At 42.1% G+C, this 21,865-nt stretch overlaps 1 protein-coding gene across 1 annotated transcript in view; it reads right to left on the bottom strand.

The window, feature by feature from the left end:
* Positions 1-21,338, bottom strand: part of LOC135217720 (large ribosomal subunit protein eL14-like) — a 41,841-nt gene extending 20,503 nt beyond the window's left edge. The window contains exon 1 of the mRNA XM_064253714.1: positions 21,226-21,338. Within this exon, the coding sequence (XP_064109784.1) occupies positions 21,226-21,228 (3 nt within the window). The 5' untranslated portion in view covers positions 21,229-21,338. The remainder of the gene's footprint in view (positions 1-21,225) is intronic.
* Positions 21,339-21,865: the final 527 nt, after the last annotated feature.

Consider the following 21,865-nt stretch of genomic DNA (forward strand, 5'->3'; position numbering starts at 1 on the left):
TCAGATAAGTTCCTTACCACAAAAACTCCTCGGCCAAGGATTAGAAGGTTCTCATTTTGGCTAGAAAGGTCAAAGATACCGAAAATACAGCATTGCCTTGAGAGAAACCGACTCTTTTGTCTATAGCGTGCAATTCGCTGACACGCTTAGCAGAAGCTAGTGCAATAAGAAAAGAGTGCCTCTTAGTCAAGTTCCTGAGTGAAGCCGACTTCAAAAGGCTCAAACGGTGGCCCATGAGGAACTTAAGCACCACATCTAAGTTCCAAGCCACTGTATCTTGCGGGAGCTTAGTGGTTTCAAAAGACCTAATGAGGTCCGACAGATCTGAATTGGAGGAAATATCCAAACCTCGATGTCGAAAAACCGAAGAGAGCATGGCTCTATATCCTCTGATCGTCGAAGGAGCCAGTTTCTTAGAGTTCCTAAGAAAATAGAAGAAAATCTGCTATTTCTGTTAAAGAGGTCGCAGAAGTAGAGACTTTAGCACTTCTACACCACTCTCTGAAGATTCTCCACTTCCCTTGATAGAGTTTGTTAGAAGACTCTCTCCTACAACGAGCGATAGCTTCTGCAGCTCTTCTTGAAAATCCTTTCGCTCTGACAAGATTCCGGACAGTCTGAACCCTGTCAGAGCTAGAGCGGACAAGTTTTGATGGAACCTCTTGAAGTGAGGTTGTTTGAGAAGCCACTTCTCGGAGGAAGAAGTCTGGGGAAGTCTACTAACAACTGGAGAAGGTCCGGGAACCACTCTTTCCTGGGCCAAAAGGGAGCGATTAACATTAGCGTTACATTGCTGTGCGACATGAACTTGTTCAGCACCTCTCTATTAGACCGAACGGAGGGAATGCATAAGCTTCCAGACCCACCCGACCAATCCAACAGCATTGCGTCCACCGACCAAGCTAGAGGATCTGGGACTGGAGAACAAAAGAGAGGAAGACGGTTGTTCCTTGATGTCGCGAAAACAGGTCTATTGACGGTCGTCCCCAAAGGCGCCAAAGTTTCTGACAAATCTTGTTGTCCAAAGTCCACTCCAGAGGTAAACACTTGCTGTGACGACTTAACTCGTCCGCCAGGACGTTCATCTTCCCGGAAGGAACAAATCTCGGGACTAGCTGAAACCTTCGCTTCGTTTGACCACAGGAGGAGATCCTTGGCTACTTCGTACAGAGAGAAAGACTGAGTCCCCCCTGTTTCCGCACGTACGAGAGAGCCGTGGAGTTGTCGGAATGCACTGCCACTACTCGACCTTCTACTAAGCTCCGAAACTGTCTGAGCCCCAAGAAAATTGCTAACAGTTCCTTTACATTTATGTGGAACTCTTATTCCTCCTTCTCCGACCAAGCTCCTGAAGTCCGTTGATTTCCCAGTAGGGCTCCCCAACCTGTGTCCGATGCGTCGGAAAGAACTGTAGGTTCGGGAGGATGGGTCGTAAATCTAACCCTTCTTCCAACCTTGATCGAGAGAGCCACCACCTTAGGTCCTCTTTTATTTGATCGTGACAGGAAAGGTAATCAAGTCTGGTTGTGTCTTCCTGCACCAAGAGGCTCTCAGGAAAAACTGCAGAGGTCTCATGTGCAGTCTTCCCAAACGTCACAAATTTCTCCACTGACGTCAATTTGCCCAGGAAGCCTCATCACTGATTGGCAGAACTTACCTTTTTGTCCAAGAACTCCTGAACTGTCTCCAGACAGCCTTGAACCCTCTTCGGGGACAGAAAAGCCCGAAAAAACTTGAGCATTCAGAATCATCCCCAAATAAAGGATGCTCTGAGATGGAACCAACTGGGACTTCTGTTTGTTGACCAGAATTCCTAACTTTCTGGCAAGATCCAGAGTTGTTCCAGGTCCTTCATGCACCGACTCTCTGATTCCGACCGGAGAAGCCAATCGTCCAGATAGAGGGAGATTCTTATCCTAATATGTGTAGCCAGCTTCCTATCGGGGATAGAACCCTGGTGAAAACTTGAGGAGCGGTTCGCTAGTCCGAAGCAAAGCGCCCGAAACTGAAACACCTTGCCATTCGAACATGAACCTCAGGTACTTCCGAGATTCGCGATGTATCGGAATGTGAAAATAAGCGTCTTGCATGTCCAGAGAGACATCCAATCCCCTGTCTGATGGACTCCAGAACCGACCGTGGTCTCCATATGAAATTTTGTTTTCTGGACATGCAAGTTCAGGGCGCTCACATCCAACCGGCCTCCAGCCCCTGATGACTTGGGAACTACAAAAAGGCGATTGTAAAAGCCTGGAGGAAAATCCCCTTCTATCTGTTCTATCGCTTCTTTGAGAACAAGCGCTTCCACTTCTGCGGCTAGCGCCAGAAATTTGTCTGAGCCCGGAGAGTATGCCTGGAATGGAATTGGCACAGGTGAGAGCGAGGGAGGTGAAACGAGAGGAATACGATAGCCGAACTGAGTACTTGCACTACCCAGGCTTCTGCTCCTCTGTTTTCCCATTCCTCCCAAAACAGAGCCAGCCTGGCTCCCACTGGTGCATGAAGAACCGAGCTTTCATTTGGAAGGTTTGTTAACCCTTGGCCGAGGCCTTAGACTGAGGTCGCAAATTCGATTTCGGCCGAAAGAAGCGCTTGGGTTTTCTTTTCCATCGAAAAGGCGCTTGGGCCAGAGGGAGAACCGAAGGAACAGTCTCCACAGGAGCTTTAGGTCTCTTAGTAGACTGTGCCAGTAAATCCGAAGTAGATTTCTTATCTAGCGCAGACGAAATTGACAACACTACATCGTCTGGAAAGAGGTTATCTTTCACAAAAGGAGCAAACAAGAGAGCAGACTTCTGTTGGGACGTAACCCTTTAGAAGCAAAGGAGCACCAAAGTTGCCTTTTCTTAAGGGTACCAAAGGCGATGAGCGAAGCTAACTCATCACATCCATCCCTAATGGATTTGTCCGCACAGGACAGAACACCAATCCAATCCTCCGCTAACTCCTGAGAAAGAGAAGGACAGTCTTCGATCTTGGCCGCTAAAGCGCCAATAGTCCAATCAAGGAAGCTAAAGACTTCCAAAAGTTTAAATTGATTCTTTACAACGTGGTCCAACTCAGGCGCTGTAAAGAAAACTTTCGCTGCGGCGAAAGCAGATCTTCTAGAGGAGTCGATTAAACTGGAGAAGTCTCCCTGGGAGGAGGCAGAAAACTCCCAGAGAAGGAGCTTCCCCAGTTACATAAAACCTATACCTCTTACGAAGCAACTTAGAGGGAGGGTAAGCAAAAAGAGCCTTCCCTAAGTCTCTTTTCATTAGACATCCATTTCTCCGTCTCTTTCAACGAATGTCTAACCGCTTTAGATAGAACAAGTTTGGGAGGAGAGGGTCTGAAGTTTTCCTCCTCATCAAAAAAGTCGAAGTTGGGGAGCGCGGAGCCGCTTTCTCAAAATAATCTGGATAAGATACCAGAAGAAATCTAAGGAGACGTGAATAACACGAGAGGTGATGTGAATCCTCCTCCTCTACTTCTTCTTCATTCTCCGATACCGCCGAAGAAGTAGACGGAACTACAACCGGATCTGAAGGTTTCGAACCACCCTTGGACTCATTCATCCAGTTGGTTAACATCTCTAACTGCTTGCGCAAAGGCGCCAGAGACGAATCAAAAACCAGTTAACGTAGGCTTGGAAGAGCCTAAATGTTCAGCAGGCGGCGGAAAAACTACTTGCGCCTCGCTCGGAGCCGCCGAAAATCGAGGCGAAACAGGCGCATCAGGCGTAACAGACGAAAAAGCGCCTAAAGAAACACCCTTAGAACTGCTAGCTACAGCGCTAAAACCACAATCTCTACTAGTAGATGGAGCCGAAAAAGGCACAGATTGAGGCGACGAACTAGCCCCTAACGGCCGAGGCGCAACCCTACTCTCAGGCTCCTTATACCGCTTGACTGGAGGAGGCGAAGAATCGGCGCCTGAACGCCTCTTTAAGGGACGCGAAACGGGCGAATCTCGCCAAGAGCGCCGTGCGACCGGAGACGAATCGCTGAATCATTTGAAAGGCGTCTGACCGCAAACACCTTTCCAACGCTTAACGAGCCCTGTTGAGGCGCAACAGGCTCAACAAGAGAGCGCCTGTCTGTGGGCAAATCCCGATCGACTCCCTTGGACTTCCGGTATGTCTTCTCCCCGGTGCGGGGGAGGGGGGCGGACAGTGACCTTTGTCTAGGAGACGTGTCAGGACAGACAGACGCACCCTCAACTACACTCTTACCTGAAGCCGCTTTCTCCAAAAACGTCTTAACTGAATTACCAAGTTGCAAAAACCGTATTCGCTAGTACCGAAAATTTCTGATCTAACCTCGATTCCAGACTGGCAATGGTGTCGGAAGAAACTACACGGGAAGCCGGAGAAGTGGGATTAGTAGGAGGAATAGGAGGTGTAGTTAAAGGAGACATAACAATTTGAGGAGAAACAGAAGGAACAGATGCATCGCAAGACGAAGCAGAGCTAAGTCTACTTTCCCTAAGCGCTGCTTTTCTAATTCTGTCTTTAGCTAATTTCTCCGAGTATGAACTAAAAAACTTCCATTGAGAATCAGTCCAATCACTACACTCGTTACATGTTTCGATCTGCTGAACAAAACCTGTCCCCACACTTAACACACATTTAGTGTGAGAATCATACTCTAGCTTGGATAATCTTAGTTTTACATCCTGAGATGCAAAACCTAACTCCCGACGGACTAGAATCCGACATGGCAACGCTAAATAAAAAGCAAAACAACAACAACGCCAAAAAAAGAGTACTTCACCAATTCCGAAGATCAAAATCCACAAGAAAAAAGCGAAGCAAAGTCATCCAACCGCACCGACCACCGATGTTCACCGGACGCCGGCAGGAAAAGAATTGGATTCACCTGGGCAGTTGTACCTGGTTCTCCCGCGAGTGGAGGGAGATGACGTCATCACCACCAGTGTTGGCGACGCCGACGCCGCTAAATTTGAATTAGTATCCTGCCGCTCGTGGAAATCACGGCTCTATAATTGTTCGGTAAGACACTACAATAAAACATTTGATTGTATATATCTACTTCAGAAATATCTAATTTTTCGGGGTAATTTGGTTGCAAAAAAGGGATAATATACATGAACTAAATTAAAATTTTTAAATAACAACGTAAATTTAAACTAAATAACAATTAAAGCAAACAATTTAGGGAATAAAACTTTGCAGTTTCGTCGTCTGCTGTTCGCAACTGTGTTTGTGGCGTGCGAGCGCTTAGGAACCAGCAACAGCAACGGGTTTAAAGTGCAATGTGGAGTGAACCGAGACCAAAATGTGTATAATAACAATCAAATAAGCACTGTGTAGTTTCGTTGTGATGGCAGTAAGGATAAAAACCACCGATTACAAGGTAAGAATGAATTCAGTTCAAACTATGACCCCAGGAATAACAAGTTTCATACTTTCACTAATATAGGCAACAAAATGTTGTTTTATTGTGCTGATTACAACTGCAATCTTGAGTAAGATCAATAAACGTTACATATAGGGTAAATCACCACGGCAGGCCAAACAGGCCACCTACAATCAACGCTTGCCACCTCCGAAAATGATATTGTTATGATACAATAAAGTTTTATGCATACTTACCTGGCAGGTATATATATAGCTGTATTTTCTGAAGTCCGACAGAATTTAAAAAACTTCCGACACACGCAGTGGTCGGCCAGGTGGTTAGTACCCATTCCCGCGCTGGGAGGCGGGTATCAGGAACCATTCCCATTTTCTATTCAATATTTTATTTCCACTGTCCCCTGAGGGGAGGTGGGTGGGTACTTGAATATATATATATCTGCCAGTTAAGTATGAACAAACTTTATTGTATCATAACAATATCATTTTGCTCATGAACTTACCTGTCAGATATATATATATAGTTGAACCCCACCGTTGGAGGTGGGAAGGGACAGAATAGAAGGATTTTGGGACACAAATGCATGCAGATGATTTACATCTTGGTTCCACCTGTTAGCATAGCCGACTTCGTGATTACTGTCACCCAAGTCTGCTTCTGCTTTACTAGAGTTGCCAGCGAGGTAGAGACCTATGAAGCTGGTGCACTCCAGATGATCTGTCAACGGGGGCGTGACCACAATGTGACTAGACCATATTGACCATACCATGAGGGCTAAGAAGTAAAATAAATATATATAGATAATTATATATATCACCACCTGAACCAACCTAGCCAAAGTTAATGTGTGTTAACTAAGGCTTCAGAGTTAAGAAGTCGCCGTTGTCAGCGACTCCACAACTAAATTAAGAGCTCTTCCTAACCATTTCTACAGGATAGGATGAGTAGTACTTCTTGCCCCCAAGATGTGTCTGCAGACACGTATGGCCCTAGCGAGCAGCAGATCTCATATGCCATCTTCACATCGCAGGGAGTGTGAAGTGAACCCGAGTTGCTTCGCTAAAACATGGTACTCAGGATGTTGCTGAGTGCCATGCTCTGTTGAAATGCTTCCGAGGCCGCGCCCTCACCTCTGTGAGCATTCAGATAAAAAAGCTTTCAAAATCTTTGTGCAAACACAATGAAGGAGCATTTTTTGAAAGAAAACCTCCTTAACCCTAAAACCAGGGTGTACTTCGATATGGGCAAGTCTGGTCTTTTTCGGAACACTGCAGATTGCCCGACTGACTTCGACTTCTTGATTTTAAGTAGATAAAACTTGAGAGACCTGACAGGGCACAGGACACTCTCTGGCTCCTGCCCACTAACTTGTGCCATCCTTGCTTCCAAGATCCTGGCCCAAGGACAAAAAGGGTTTCCATTCTTAGCCATAACGAAAGGCTTAGAGAGCACACCTCCTTGTGTTCTCTAAAGCCAAAACTTGTGACGATGGCTTAAAATCTCACTAACCCTCTTTGTCGTATCTAGGGTGGTTAGAAGAAGGCCTTCCTGATCACATACAAGAAGTTAACAGGCAGGAGAGGTTCGAATGCTTTGACATAACGAACTTCAGACTACGTCTAAGTTCCATATTGAAAGCTTCGATCCGGAAATGCACAGTCTGTACTAAAGTCAGGCGGTGAACGACCAGTTGACCAGTCAGACGAATCAAGGACAGCAAGGCTGTACCCTGAAGACCAAAAGGCACTATTCTTAGCTGAAGGATGAGTGTCTGGACTGCCTGGGCGATTCAATCTAAGCAAACCTTGGGGTGTATCAACGCAACCCAACGTCGTCCGCAATCGACTTCGTCAATAAGAAACTCAGGGCTACTATATGTCGCCTGATCTCGCACGAGTGTCTGACTCCGAGAAAACAGGCGAGGCAAAAAAGTAGATGGTGAGCTAGAATGAGATTCCACAGACCTCAATGATCGTGAAGGTCTTGTTGTTTGACAGATGCAAATCTGTCAAACAACATTCTCTGTTGTCTGTTCGCACTGGCAGAATTTTCAAAACTCTCGGCAACCGCTAGACCACTGGTAGTTCAGGTGATCTCCCCCACGTTCCCTGGCGCTGGTACTTGGAACTATTCCCGTTTTCCTCAGATTTTCTCTGAACCCTGTCTCCTGAGGGGAGGAGGGTGGGAATTTAATTATATTATACCTGCCAGGTAAGTATGCATAAAACTTTATTGTATCATAACAATATCATTTTTATGCATGACACTTACCTGGCAGGTATATATATAGCTGATTGACACATTTGGAGGTGGGTCACAGACAGCAACATCGTCATAATTCAAAAATTAACTAATTTTAAAATTATTTAAAATTATTTATTAAGTTCCTTACCTGCTAAGGTAGCTGACTTCGTAGGTCCTGCCTCTTAGCCTGCTAAACCTTAGTAGCTCTCAACTAGGATGTGACCTGTTTGTTGAGAAAGCTAATAACAAGGGTCTGAACAACTGGACGGGACCAATTTGTTGACAGGAAACCCTAGCCCTCTCTTACCAGGGGCATTCATGCTAGGATAAGTTAGACCACCTGAACCACACACAAAGCTAACGTAAAAACACATTACACTTCACATACTGAAGAGGAAATAACCCTCTCAGACAACCATAAAAAGAACACCACTTAATTAAAATACCTAGCATGTTAGTAATCTATCGTTGCTGCCGTCGATCGAGACGATTCGTACGGACTTTTGCAATCCTGTAACGAACCTCTAGATGATCGTTGACATTCTACGCCTGTTGTTATAATAGGCTCTTTCTCGTAAACTCGAGCAGGACCGAGAGAAGATACTTCTTAAGATATGAGAGAGCTGTGGAATATCAGAGTTGATGTGGACCACTGGTTCCAAAAACTCGTTCGAGGACTGGAGGGACTACCGAATTGCATTTACTTCTTTCAGATTAAGATCCAGGACATCTGAAACACTATCCAGATGTCCGGCACCTTCTTTCTATCATGACGCACTGAGAGATGTTCAGAATAATTCCTATCCGAGATATTGAATAATATTCAGTTTCCCGGTCACCCGGAAAACTGTGGTCTGAATTGCAGTCTATTCGGGGAAACAAACTTCTTCAGGAAGGAAATGGTCCCCAGCAAGCTCATCCATTCCCTCCCCGAGTATGCTTACTCCCTATAAGGCTGCGCTTTGCCTAAGCAGGAGAGCATATAAAAGTGCAATGTTGCGGTAGACTCGTAGTTCTATACCGTGCGGTAACGAGCCACGAAAGGATTAAGAGATAACTCTGTTGAACATAGTAAGGCAAAACTAATGCAACGTTTATTCATTCACGTAAGAAATCCCCTCAATCTTAGGCTAAAGTCCGTGATTGTAGGACAGAGATACAGTTAGTCAGTCAATCCCGCAGGAGAGACGTAAACCGCCAGCACAGAGATACGGTTAGTCAGTCAATCCCGCAGGAGAGAGAGACGTAACCTACAGCGCATGACAGCGCACGATCTGTTACTGGTGGCTCGGTTGGAACTTGGACAGTCAGACACAGCAGCAGCCAGCAGCTACGAACGTCGTCTCTTAACTTTATGTCTGGGTTGCCAGCTACCCTATTCTACGAAGAAATAGGTCCGTTATTTTTTTAACAAAAAGAGACTCTCAAGCTGGTATATTTAAGCGAAACAGAAAACGCTAAATATATAGATGCGTTTGTGTCGTCAGAACACTACCATACAACGGTAAAAGATAAATCGGAAACTCCTGGAAGGCTGAGGAGTGACGATTAAATGTCCTTAAAATAGTAGACAATAGACCTCTTGGTTGCCATCCGAAGAGGTAACTACAGCAAGCGTGTATGACTTGAACCAACCAGTAGTAAAATAACGCAAAGGCAAAAAATTTTATTATATCACAATAAAGTTTGTTCATACTTACTGGCAGACCTATATATAGCTGAATTCGGAAATACAGCTACATACATATCTGACAGGCAAGTTTCATGAACAAAACTTAGAGAATCGAAGCAGACATCTCAAGCTTCTTAAGATACTGGACATAAGAGTTCATTGACGTAGTCTACAAAGTCTATTTCTTGTACGAGTCTGCGAAAGAGGAAGGAGAGCTCTTCCGAACCTTGTCCTTATTCGCTTACGCAATATCAAGTTAATGAGATGTTTGTCAATGAGAACTAACCCAACCCTTATTAACGGTACAGAGAGATATTTTGTCAATGAGGGGAGACCCACTTACTTGACAAAACGATAGTATATTGTCAATGGGGGAAAGTCACTGAATTGACAAAACGTAATCCAGGAAGTCGAGCCTTTTATTTTCGATTCCCGTCTCAAAACAAGGAAGGGACAAGAATCCTGTAAAAAGACTGGGCTTACGGTAGGTAGAACGACGATGCTCAATCGGCATGGAAGTCTCGACTAGAAACTAACAAAATCTATCATCTGAAAAACCCTTTCAGATGGTCTAAAAAGCTTTAAATTTATTGGCAGTATGGCAAAGGAAGTCTTGTCTTGCGCTTTCCTGAAGAGCGTCCTTTGATGAGTGCCTTTGCAAGAATCCTACTGAACGTTGCCGAAAATCCTGACGTTCAGGACGTCGAGCCTTTACATAACCCGTAACTGTCTTATCTCAAAGTCTTGACTGAGGTAGAGAAAACGAGATCTTCCCTTGAGCTTTCCTTAACTCCATCCACCTTTGCGAAAAGCAATATAATATTGACAGAGACCTCTTGAATTCACGAAACCGAGGTCTGCTGCGGGTTTCGAAGACGAAGTTCTGTTCACTTTCTTGAGGCTCAAATCTTAAAACAAGAGCTTGAAGAGTTCAACAGAAACGTTCTGTGGCGTCAGGACGTCTGGTGCGCGCTCGGCGTCCACTGGCGGACGCTCGGCGTCCTGTGCGCGCTCGGCGTCCAGACGAGGACGCTCGGCGTCCACTGGCGAGGACGCTCGGTGTCCTGGTGCGCGCTCGGCGGGCCACTGGCGAGGACGCTCGGCGTCCACTGGTGAGTGCGTCCATAACCGAGCGTCCTGTTCAAGCGATCGTCCAAATAAATAAGCGTGCAGAAAATAAAAAGCGTCACGCTCCTGACAGGAGTCAAAACAAGCGAGAGAAACTGCCTTCTTTTTCCTATTTCTTGGTGGAAAGAAGTACACGTGATCAGGCAACTTTCGCCTTCTTACTTCTCACTGAAACACATAACGAGGGAAGGGAAGGGAGTGAAGCGTCCTCTTCTATAAAGCTTCTTAGAGGGCGCGAGTCCTTCCGAGAGCTCCAACCCTTGTGCGGGGAGGACGCCTCGGAGGACGAGAAGCAATCCTTCAGGATTCGTGCATGTGCACGCACTTTGGCAGTCTGGGTATTTTCATCAGAAACTGCCGAAGGCACGCCAGATCGGTGGGGGTTCCCTGTAACCCTCCTTCGGCTTTCGACATGCCCTCTCCCTTGGTTCTGGGAGTTCGACAGAGGTCTAGACCTAGAGGCGTTATAAGGCCAATCTGACGCACCCTCCACTACACAAGGGGCACTGTCACTGCACTTAGCCACTTCACTATTGCTCTCTAAAGCAACCACTTTCGATTCTAAGTTACGAATCGAAATAGTATAAGAGAAAGGGCAATAACCTCTACAGACAACTGTTTTAGGGCCGAAGGCAAACATTACACGGTTAGGCGTAACAAAAACAGAAGTAGAACTCTTCACAACAATGAAGGAGAGCGATCACCTCTCGCAGACATAGTCATAACCCGTAGGCCATACTACAGCGTTAGGCAAAATAAAGTCTACCGGAAGGTTAGCAGTATCACTACCTGACTTTCGTAATTGATTAATAGCGTACATACTAAACAAACTTTTTCCTTACGGAATTAGACACGTTTACTGATTAATTGCGTACATACGAATCATACTTTTTTCCTTACGGAAATAGACATGTTTACTGATTAAGTTGCGCCCCCCAAGTGCGGAACTACCGAAGCTTTCGGTAGCCACACCCTATCTTTGCAGACAACACCCTCTGAAACTAGCCTAACTAGATTCAGATATCTTATGCAAAAATGAATCAAATTCAAATCAATTTAAGATAGCGTATGCCTAGCCACAAATCCAAGTAAATAAATTAAAAGACAATTAGGATACTTAGCGGCAAATGAAGTTTCCAAAATCCTAAGCCGGAGGTACTGAAAACAGGTGTTTTCAGTACCGGCGACAGAAAATTTATGAATAGAAAATGGGAATGGTTCCTGATACCCGCCTCCCAGCGGGAATGGGTACTAACCACCTGGCCGACCACTGCGTGTGTCGGAAGTTTTTTAAATTCTGTCGGACTTCAGAAAAGACAGCTATATAATATACCTGAGGTAAGTGTCATGCATAAAAAAGTACATTATAAAACGCGTCCTGACACCGGAGATGGGCATCGAAAATCGCGACGTTCTTGTTGGTGAGAAACTGAGCTAAAGACCTCTACTCTCCTTTCGAAGTAAGTATTTTCTCCAAAGTTAGAAATTAAGGCCAAATTTTAAGATTTAAACAGAGGGTAGTGAAAAGGGTGGCTACGGCAGTGGAAATCTCACCAAAACGCTTCAGAAATTTTTACTTACAACTAAAAATGTTTCGAAGATTGACGCCATCTTGATGTTTACGGAGTCGCTTGTGTCAACAAACTTCCCATTTCCTGTGCTAAATCTGCACACCACTTGTACCCATAGACGCTGGGGCACTTTCATCACAACAATCGTAAACCCAACCTCTTACCAGCACTTATTCAAGGGGACTACGGCATTCTTTGCGGCGTTTTGCGCTCTTCAATTGTTTATCAGTGTTGTCAATTGGTATGTGTTTACCCTCCAAACTAGGTATAAGACTTACACAAAACCGGGGAAATAAGTGAAATTAGCGTATCTATTTGTAGTATATATACATATTAGAGCAATTTTATCATTACTGCATTACTATGACAACTAGAATTCATCGAAACAGTTTGTAAATGCATCGGCGTATGTGTGACGCTCCACTAGATTGGCAACGAGGAGTCATTTTTCCTCACTTCGTCTGCTCGTAAGTATACATCAGAAACATTTGGGGTTGTTTACACATTACCGGGCCAGTTGCTCCCTACTTTGTTTGTTGTTGTTTTGGTATCGCGACACCCAAATCCATCCGCCATGGTAAGTAGCCTTACTGTAACCCCTGCGGTTAGTGCGCGCAGCGCAACATTACCTCTTGCCAGAACATGCCGTGCCTGCCAAGAATCTTTAAATATATGGATAAGGCGCGAAGCGCCGGTCCGCCACGGCCTTACTAACAGCACACATAAATCGATCTTCGCGGATATGTAGTAGCTCCCTACTTTGTTTGTTGTTGTTTTGGTATCGCCGCCATATTGGTTTTGGTGTTCTTCCGCCGATTTTGGTCGGCGGTCGAGTGGGCCCGCTAATCTGTAAGTGCTCCAACATTTGTAATTTTGGGGGGTTAATTTGGTTGCAAAAAAGGGATAATGGACATGAATTAAATAAACATTTTGAAGTAGAGTTAAACTAAATATTGAGTAAAGTAAACAATTAAGGGAATAAAGCTTTGCATCTCATAATCAGTGTTGTCGTCTGCTGCTCGTAACTTTGTTTACGGAGTGAGTGCTTAGGAAACACGAACAGCAATGTGGTTCGAGTGCACTGTGGAGTGAATTAAGACCAAAATGTGAATAATTACAATCAAATAAGCACTGTGGAGTTTCAGTTGTGATGGCAGTAAGGATAAAACCACTGATTACAAGGTAAGAATGAATTCAGTTCCAACCATAACCCAGGGAATAACAAGTTTCATACTTTCACTAATTTAGGCAACAAAATGTTGTTTTATTGTGCTGATTACAACTGCAATCTTGAGTAAGATCAATAAACGTTACATACATACGCTAACATTGTTCAAATGAGTGCTGGGAAGGCTGGGGAAAGATGGTGGCCGTCACTGATCAGAACCTTCCATGCAAAACGTAGCCGCCATATTGGATTTCAAAACTGCCTTGAAAACATATTTAACGAAGAGCTCACATGCTTATTTTAGTTCGTATGGGGCTTTCATATATCACAATATGTTGACGAAACTTCAGTCTTTTAAATGGTATGCTTAGAGTTGCAATTGTATTCATGTTTCACCAATTAAATATCGAGTGAATAAGACCCGTCCACCGTGATGAGGGTTGGCCTGTCGTGATATTCTACCCTAGATGGCGTCAATCTTCGAAACATTTTTAGTTGTAAGTAAAAATTTCTAAAGCGTTTTGGTGAGATTTCCACTGCCGTGGGCGCCATTTTCAGTACCCTCTGTTTAAATATTAAAATTTGGCCTTAATTTCTAACTTTGGAGAAAATACTTACTTCGAAAGGAGAGTAGAGGTCTTTAGCTCCGTTTCTCACCAACAACAAGTCGCGACTGATGCCCATCTCAGGTGTCAGGACGCGTTAGGGTAAAACATCACAGCAGGCCAAACAGGCCACCTACAATCGAACGCTTGCCACCCTCCGAAAAAGTACATTATAACGCGTCCTGACACCGGAGATGGGCATCAGTCGCGACTTCTTGTTGGTGAGAAACGGAGCTAAAGACCTCTACTCTCCTTCGAAGTAAGTATTTCTCCAAAGTAGAAATTAAGGCCAAATTTTAAGATTTAAACAGAGGGTACTGAAAATGACGCCCACGGCAGTGGAAATCTCACCAAAACACTTTAGAAATTTTTACTTACAACTAAAAATGTTTCGAAGATTGACGCCATCTCGATGTTTACGGACGCTGGAGCACTTTTATCACAACAATCGAAACACGATTTCTCACCAACAAGAAGCCAGGAGTAAACAGCTGTTTTGGTAGAAGATGACGAGAAGCGTGCTCTTAGCTAATTTTTAAATAAGTAGTAAAACATCAATATTTTACATATTTATGATGATTAATTTGAAAATATTCGTTATTGAAAAAGTAACTCGATTCTGACTCAAATTTAAGTAATTATTTTTCTGAATTAGAACGTTCTTTTAAGTTCTGTATTATGACGTCACGACATCTTGACTTTCGTACCTATTGTAAATAATTGCTATACTCAACTGTCATTGCAGAACAGTTTACCAGTTATTCATGCAGATTGTTATCAGCTATACATGTAATTGTTATAATCGTAATGCGCATATATATCTTTATTATTACTTTTGGATATATGAAGATGTTTTACTGCTGGATTATCGCCGTTAATAGTGTGACGCAATCGTTTTCGGTCCATGGGCCTCTGTCTGTTTCGCACCATAAGAAATTATGGGGTTTCCGAATTTGCAATGACCAGAAAGTCGTTAAAATTAAAAGAAAGGAAAGTTAGCATTGAGGGGGCATATGTTTTTGACTGAGAAAAATACAAATTTATTCAATAGCTAGCTTGTAAAAAATACTTGGTTATAAAAACTTGATTGACAAACTAAGCAGCATGTCAACTATGGGTTTCAGAGACAGTGCAAGCACGTTTTTGGGCAATACCTATTTCTGTAACGAAACACTCGAACAGAAACGAGATTTTGCTAGAGTGCATTACACCCAGTGCCGTAATTTATAAGGGTATCGTGAATCACTAATCGTAAAGAATAACGACACTTGTCCTTGTACCAAGAGACAAAAACTCCATTATGCAGAAATGGATACGAACACGTGTATAAAGCTCCACCTACCCTCTCCCCACCCCACCCCCCCCCCTCCACCGCCATCCCTTTTCTTCTTCGTGGTCCTTCCTCCTTCTCTTCCTCCGCCTTCCTTTCTTTCTCTCTCTCTCTCTGTTGCCATTCGGTATGTGTTTGACCCTCCAAACTGGGTATAAGACTACACACAAAACGTTGAATTGGTGAAATTAGGCTTATGTATTGGAAGTATTATACATAAATATTAAAGCAATTTTATCATTATTGCATTACTATGACAACTAGAATTCATGGAAACAGTTTATAATAATGGAACGCCGTTATGTGTGAAGCCTCCACTAATGTGGCAACGATGATTTTGCCATTCTTAGCATGCAAACATTAAAGGTTACATTTATTTCTGGCATACGATTATTAAAGAAATTCAAAATACTAATAAAGGCTGAAATCAATGAAAAGTGCTAGCAAAACAAAAAAGCAAAAAAAAAAAAAAAAAACGTAGTCGTTCCTCTGCACTTTCCCGTATTCGTTCCTCTATGGTTTTCGCAGCCAGATGTACGAAAACGTTAGAAACATTTGATTTTTATCTACTTTAGAAATATCTGTAATTTTTCGGGGTAATTTGGTTGTAAAAAAGGGATAATATACATGATTAAATCAAAATTTTTAAATAAAGTAAATAAATTTAAACTAAATAACGAGTAAAGTAAACATTTTAGGGAATAAAACTGTGCGGTTTCGTCGTCTGTCGTCGTCTGCTGTTCGTAATTGTGTTTATGGCGCAGCGCGCTTAGAAACCAGGAACAGCAATGGGTTTTAAAAGTTTAAAGTGCAATGTGGAGTGAACTGAGACCAAAATGTGTATAATAACAATCAAATAAGCACTGTGGAGTTTCAGTTGTGATGGCAGTAAGGATAAAAACCGCCGATTACAAGGTAAGAATGAATTCAGTTCAAACCATAACCCAGGGAATAACAAGTTTCATACTTTCACTAATATAGGCAACAAAATGTTGTTTTATTGTGCTGATTACAAACTGCAATCTTGAGTAAGATCAATGTAAAACGTTTAACAGTACCAGACGCTAACATTGTTCAAATGAGTGCTGGGAAGGCTGGGGAAAGATGGTGGCGTCACTGATGAGAACCGTCCATCGCAAAACGTAGCCGCCATATTGGATTTCAAACTGCCTTGAAAACATATTTTACAAAGAGCTCACATGCTTATTTTAGTTCGTATGGGGCTTTCATATATCACAATATGTTGACGAAACTTCGGTCTTTTAAATGGTATGCTTAGAGTTGCAATTGTATTCATGTTTCACCAATTAAATATCGAGTGAATAAGACCCGTCCACCGTGATGAGGGTTGGCCTGCCGTGATATTCTACCCTATAATGTACTTTTTCGGAGGGTGGCAAGCGTTGAATGTAGGTGGCCTGGTTGGCCTGCCGTGGTGATCTACCCTATAGGGTAGATCATCACAGCAGGCCACCTACCATCAATGCAAGCCACCCTCCGAAAAAGTACATTATAACGCGTCCTGACACCCGAGATGGGCATCAGTCGCGACTTGTTGTTGGTGAGAAACGGAGCTAAAGACCTCTACTCTCCTTTCGAAGTAAGTATTTTCCCCAAAGTTAGAAATTAAGGCCAAATTTTAAGATTTAAACAGATTTAAACAGAGGGTACTGAAAACGGTCTCAAACGTAGTGCAAATCTCACCAAAACGCGTTCAACATTTTTACTTACAACTCGAGGTATTTAGAAGATTGACGCCATCTCGATGTTTACGGAGTAGCTTGTGTCAATAAACTAACCATTTCCTGTGATAAATCCGCACACCACTTGTACCCACAGACGCTGGAGCACTTTTATCACAACAATCGAAACACGATTTCTCATCAACAACAAGCCAGGCGTAAACAGCTGTTGGGGTAGAAGATGACGAGAAGCGTGCTCTTGGCTAATTTTTAAATAAGTAGTAAAACATCATTATTTTTACATATATGATGATTAATTTGAAAATATTCGTTATTGAAAAAAGTAACTCGACTCTGACTCAAATTTAAGTAATTATTTTTCTGAATTAGAACGTTCTTTCAAGTTCTGTATTATGCGTCACGCAATCTTGACTTTCGTACCTATTGTAAATAATTGCTATACTCAACTGTCATTGCAGAACAGTTTACCAGTTATTCATGCAGATTGTTATCAGCTATACATGTAATTGTTATAATCGTAATGCGCATTATATATCTTTATTATTTACTTTTTGGATATATGAAGATGTTTTTACTGTGCGGATTATCGCTGTAGTGTGACGCAATCGGTTTCGGTCCATAAGGGCCTCTTGTCTGTTTTCGCACATAAGAAATTATGGGGCCGAATTTGCAAATGACCAGAAAGTCGTTAAAAGAGGAAAGTTAGCATTGAGGGGCATATGTTTTGACTGAGAAAAATAAAAATTTATTCAATAGCTAGCTTGTAAAAAATACTTGGCTATAAAAAACTTGATTGACAACTAAGCAGCATGTCATACTATGGGTTTCAGAGACAGTGCAAGCAGGTTTTTGGGCAATACCTATTTCTGTAACGAACACTCTTAACAGAACGAGATTTTGCTATAGTGCATTACACCCAGTGCCGTAATTTATAAGGGTATCGTGAATCACTAATCGTAAAGAATAAGACACTTGTCCTTGTACCAAGAGACAAAAACTCCATTATGCAGAAATGGATACGAACACACGTATAAAGCTCCACCTACCCTCTCCCCCCCCCCCCCATCCCTTTTCTTCTTCGTTCCTCCGCCTTCCTTTCTCTCTCTCTCTCTCTCTCTCTCTCTCTCTGTTGCCATTCGGTATGTGTTGACCCTCCAAACTGGGTATAAGACTACACACAAAACGTTGAAATTGGTGAAATTAGGCTATGTATTGGAAGTATATATACATAAATATTAAAGCAATTTTATCATTATTGCATTACTATGACAACTAGAATTCATGGAAACAGTTTATAACCTGTTAAGCGTCACCCACGTAATAATACGTTTACCGCGATCTACTCGGTAGCGCCTTCAACGGGATATTACGTTCAAGACTTAACTGTGCTTGTTGCTTGTCAAGTTGGCGTCAGCCCCGTAATAATACGTTTAACTCGCATAGAAAGTGTAGGAACATCATTTGGTAACACTCTCAGCACATGGGAAACTTATTTCCAGCCTGGCAACTCTTTCCTGGTGGTCGCTTATGCTAGAAAACTGCCTGTCCCTGTTGGTTTTCTTTCAATACGCTTCGGGCGTTTATCGAGATAAATTGGATTTCGCGTCTTTCACAATGAATGTCCCAAAGAGGAGGCATATTTCTTTAGGTGAGATCAATCAAATACTAGATGAGGAGTGTGATATTGATAACCTATTTGATGATGAGAGCTCTAGTTCTGAATCCTCCAGTGATGATACAAACTTTTCTTCCAATTGCGGGAGGGAAGATGACTTTTCTTTGCCGAGTGACTGGACTCAGAGAGAGAGAGAGAGAGAGAGAGAGAGAGAGAGAGAGAGAGAGAGAGAGAGAGAGAATTTCCAACAGTTAATTACAGTATGAATAACAAGCATAAAAATCAATATTAACTTTGAAAAAATATCATCAGTGCTATGATCCCTGATTACAAAAAAAAGCGTGACGGTACGTTAGCAGCGAGCTCATCAGGGGCGGACGCTTAACAGGATAATGGAACGGCGTAGTGTGAAGCCTCCACTAATGTGGCAACGATGATTTTGCCATTCTTAGCATGCAAACATTAAAGCATGCAAACATTAAAGGTTACATTTATTTCTGGCATACGATTATTAAAAGAAATTCAAAATACTAATAAAGGCTGAAAATCAAATGAAAAGTGCTAGCAAAAACAAAAAAGCAAAAAAAAAAAAAAAAAAACGTAGTCGTTCCTCTGCACTTTCCCGTATTCGTTCCTCTATGGTTTTCGGCAGCCAGATGTACGAAAACGTTAGAAACATTTTATTTTATCTACTTTAGAAATATCTGTAATTTTCGGGGTAATTTGGTTGCAAAAAAGGGATAATATCATGAATTAAATCAAAATTTTTAAATAACAATGTAAATTTAAACTAAATAACGAGTAAAGTAAACAGTTTAGGGAATAAAACTTTGCAGTTTCGTCGTCTGTCGTCGTCTGCTGTTTGTAATTGTGTTTATGGCGCGCGCGCTTAGAAACCAGGAACAGCAACGGGTTTAAAGTGCAATGTGGAGTGAACTGAGACCAAAATGTGTATAATAACAATCAAATAAGCACTGTGGAGTTTCAGTTGTGATGGCAGTAAGGATAAAAACCGCCGATTACAAGGTAAGAATGAATTCAGTTCCAACCATAATCCCGGGAATAACAAGTTTCATACTTTCACTAATATAGGCAACAAAATGTTGTTTTATTGTGCTGATTACAACTGCAATCTTGAGTAAGATCAATAAACGTTACATACATACGCTAACATTGTTCAAATGAGTGCTGGGAAGGCTGGGGAAAGATGGTGGCCGTCACTGATGAGAACCGTCCATGAAAAACGTAGCCGCCATATTGGATTTCAAAACTGCCTTGAAAACATATTTTACGAAGAGCTCACATGCTTATTTTAGTTTCGTATGGGGCTTTCATATATCACAATATGTGATGAAACTTCAGTCGATTTTAAATGGTATGCTTAGAGTTGCAATTGTATTCATGTTTCACCAATTAAATATCGAGTGAATAAGACCCGTCCACCGTGATGAGGGTTGGCCTGCCGTGATATTCTACCCTATAATGTACTTTTTCGGAGGGTGGCAAGCGTTGAATGTAGGTGGCCTGGTTGGCCTGCCGTGGTGATCTACCCTATATCACATTATGTTGACGAAACTTCAATCTTTTGAATGGTATGCTTGGAGTTGTAATTGTATTCTTATTTCACCATTTAAATATAGAGTGAATAAGACCTGAAAACAGTGATAAGGGTTGGTAGTCGCTGGTTTTTCCCCCTATTTTGCCGTGTTTAGTACTGGCCCCCAGGGGTTAATTACAATTGTCCAAATAAATATTACTTAAAATTCTTGTTCAGAAGGTAAAACTGCATAGAAAACCACAACTGCCATAGTCTAGACCGCTACAGAATAGTACTGTAGATCTACCATTTACCCTACTTCTAGAAGAGTAGAGGTCTCAAGGTGTTGCTTCGACGGACACTGGCTCTTGACTAATGTTTATCCTGGGTAACAGAATGTGTTAAAAGTACTTTTTTGGGAAGGTAGTCATTTGGTAGTTTGTTTGTATGGTGCTTTTACATTGCATAGTTATTTAGCAATGGAACCAACATAAACGAGAGTGAACTTCTATCACCAGAAATACCGTTTGGTCGTTTACCCTGGGAGGTAAGAAATAAAGTTGACCAATAAAAAGCACAACTGAAGAAATCAGTTTCCTAGATAAAAGTAGGTGCAGAATGATCACTTAGAATTATCCATGCAATTATGCCTTTTATTTTATTTACTGTAATTTCAACCATGAATGTTCTAGGCTAAAAACACCAGTAACACTTGCCAAGGCGGCAACCGATATCTCGGATTTCGGGCAACTTCAGGATCACTTGCCGTAGTGCTTCTGGAACCAAAATTACGAAAGTTTCCTTGTCCATGTATTAGAGGTAACAGGAACAAACCCTGACCCTCTTTCGATACTAATATAAAACATTTACACCCGAAAACACATGCCGTTGTCACAGGCTGGACTACAAGGAACTAGGCTAGCTGAGTGCGAAATCTCAAGTTATTACACCTGGACCTTACTCAGCATTGGCCTCTTTAACAGAGTGAAATTATTTACATCACACGAATCCTTCTCGACACAAATTCAAAAGGAATTTCAAACGGGAGTTTCCAGGTTATACAAACAAAACTTAGGCGTAAGGTACACCACCGAATTATAATCGTCCTTTCAAGTAAACACAATATCCATGACAAATTCATTTGGTTTTTCTTCAATAAATGAAAATTTTAGAAACACTAATCGTCATGAAGTTAATTTCCATCATTTACTGAAACGGAACAGCATATTAGATATACCTGAAGCTATAGGATGATTTAAATAAATAAGGATAAAAGTTATTGTTACACTCACCATGTCGGCTGAGTAAAACTTAGCCTGCGAAGAGCGACCCCGTTCTTCTTCTTTGTTTATGGAATCGGTACTTGGACACTGTAAATTTTTGTCCCTTTAACGGCTCCTACGACAACTCTCTACCGCCCTTCCCGTTGTCTCCCTTCCCGTTGTCTATCATCAAAAACATTCTTATTCTACTTGTAAACTGACTTGTTTTATTCAAAGATTAATAAAAACTTCGTTAAAACTCACTGCATCATTAGCCTGCATCTAAGCTACCATTACAAACTTCAGGAAATGTAGCCATGAGCAAATGATGAATGGTACTATATCATTAAAAACTTTAAAAATAACTTGTTTTATTATGATTTCCTTGCACCCTTAGCTCAATATTACCTTGGAGTATGTAAGAAAATTCAGGTTTTTATGAATTTTTCATTAATTGCATGTGTTAATTTTTTATATCTGTTGATTTCTTTGAAATAAATAACGCCACTTTCTCCTCACACACCATTTTAGTTACCTAATGAAAATTAAATATGAATGAAGTGTTTGGCATAAGACCTGTAATTTAATTCTACGGATTATCTGCTGTTGTGATAGATAAGACAAATAACATTTGGAAAAATGCAGGTTGTGGCAAGTCTCCGCTCCTCAT

The sequence above is a fragment of the Macrobrachium nipponense genome, chromosome 19 (genome assembly GCF_015104395.2).
Source record: "Macrobrachium nipponense isolate FS-2020 chromosome 19, ASM1510439v2, whole genome shotgun sequence".
Taxonomy (NCBI): Eukaryota; Metazoa; Arthropoda; class Malacostraca; order Decapoda; family Palaemonidae; genus Macrobrachium; species Macrobrachium nipponense.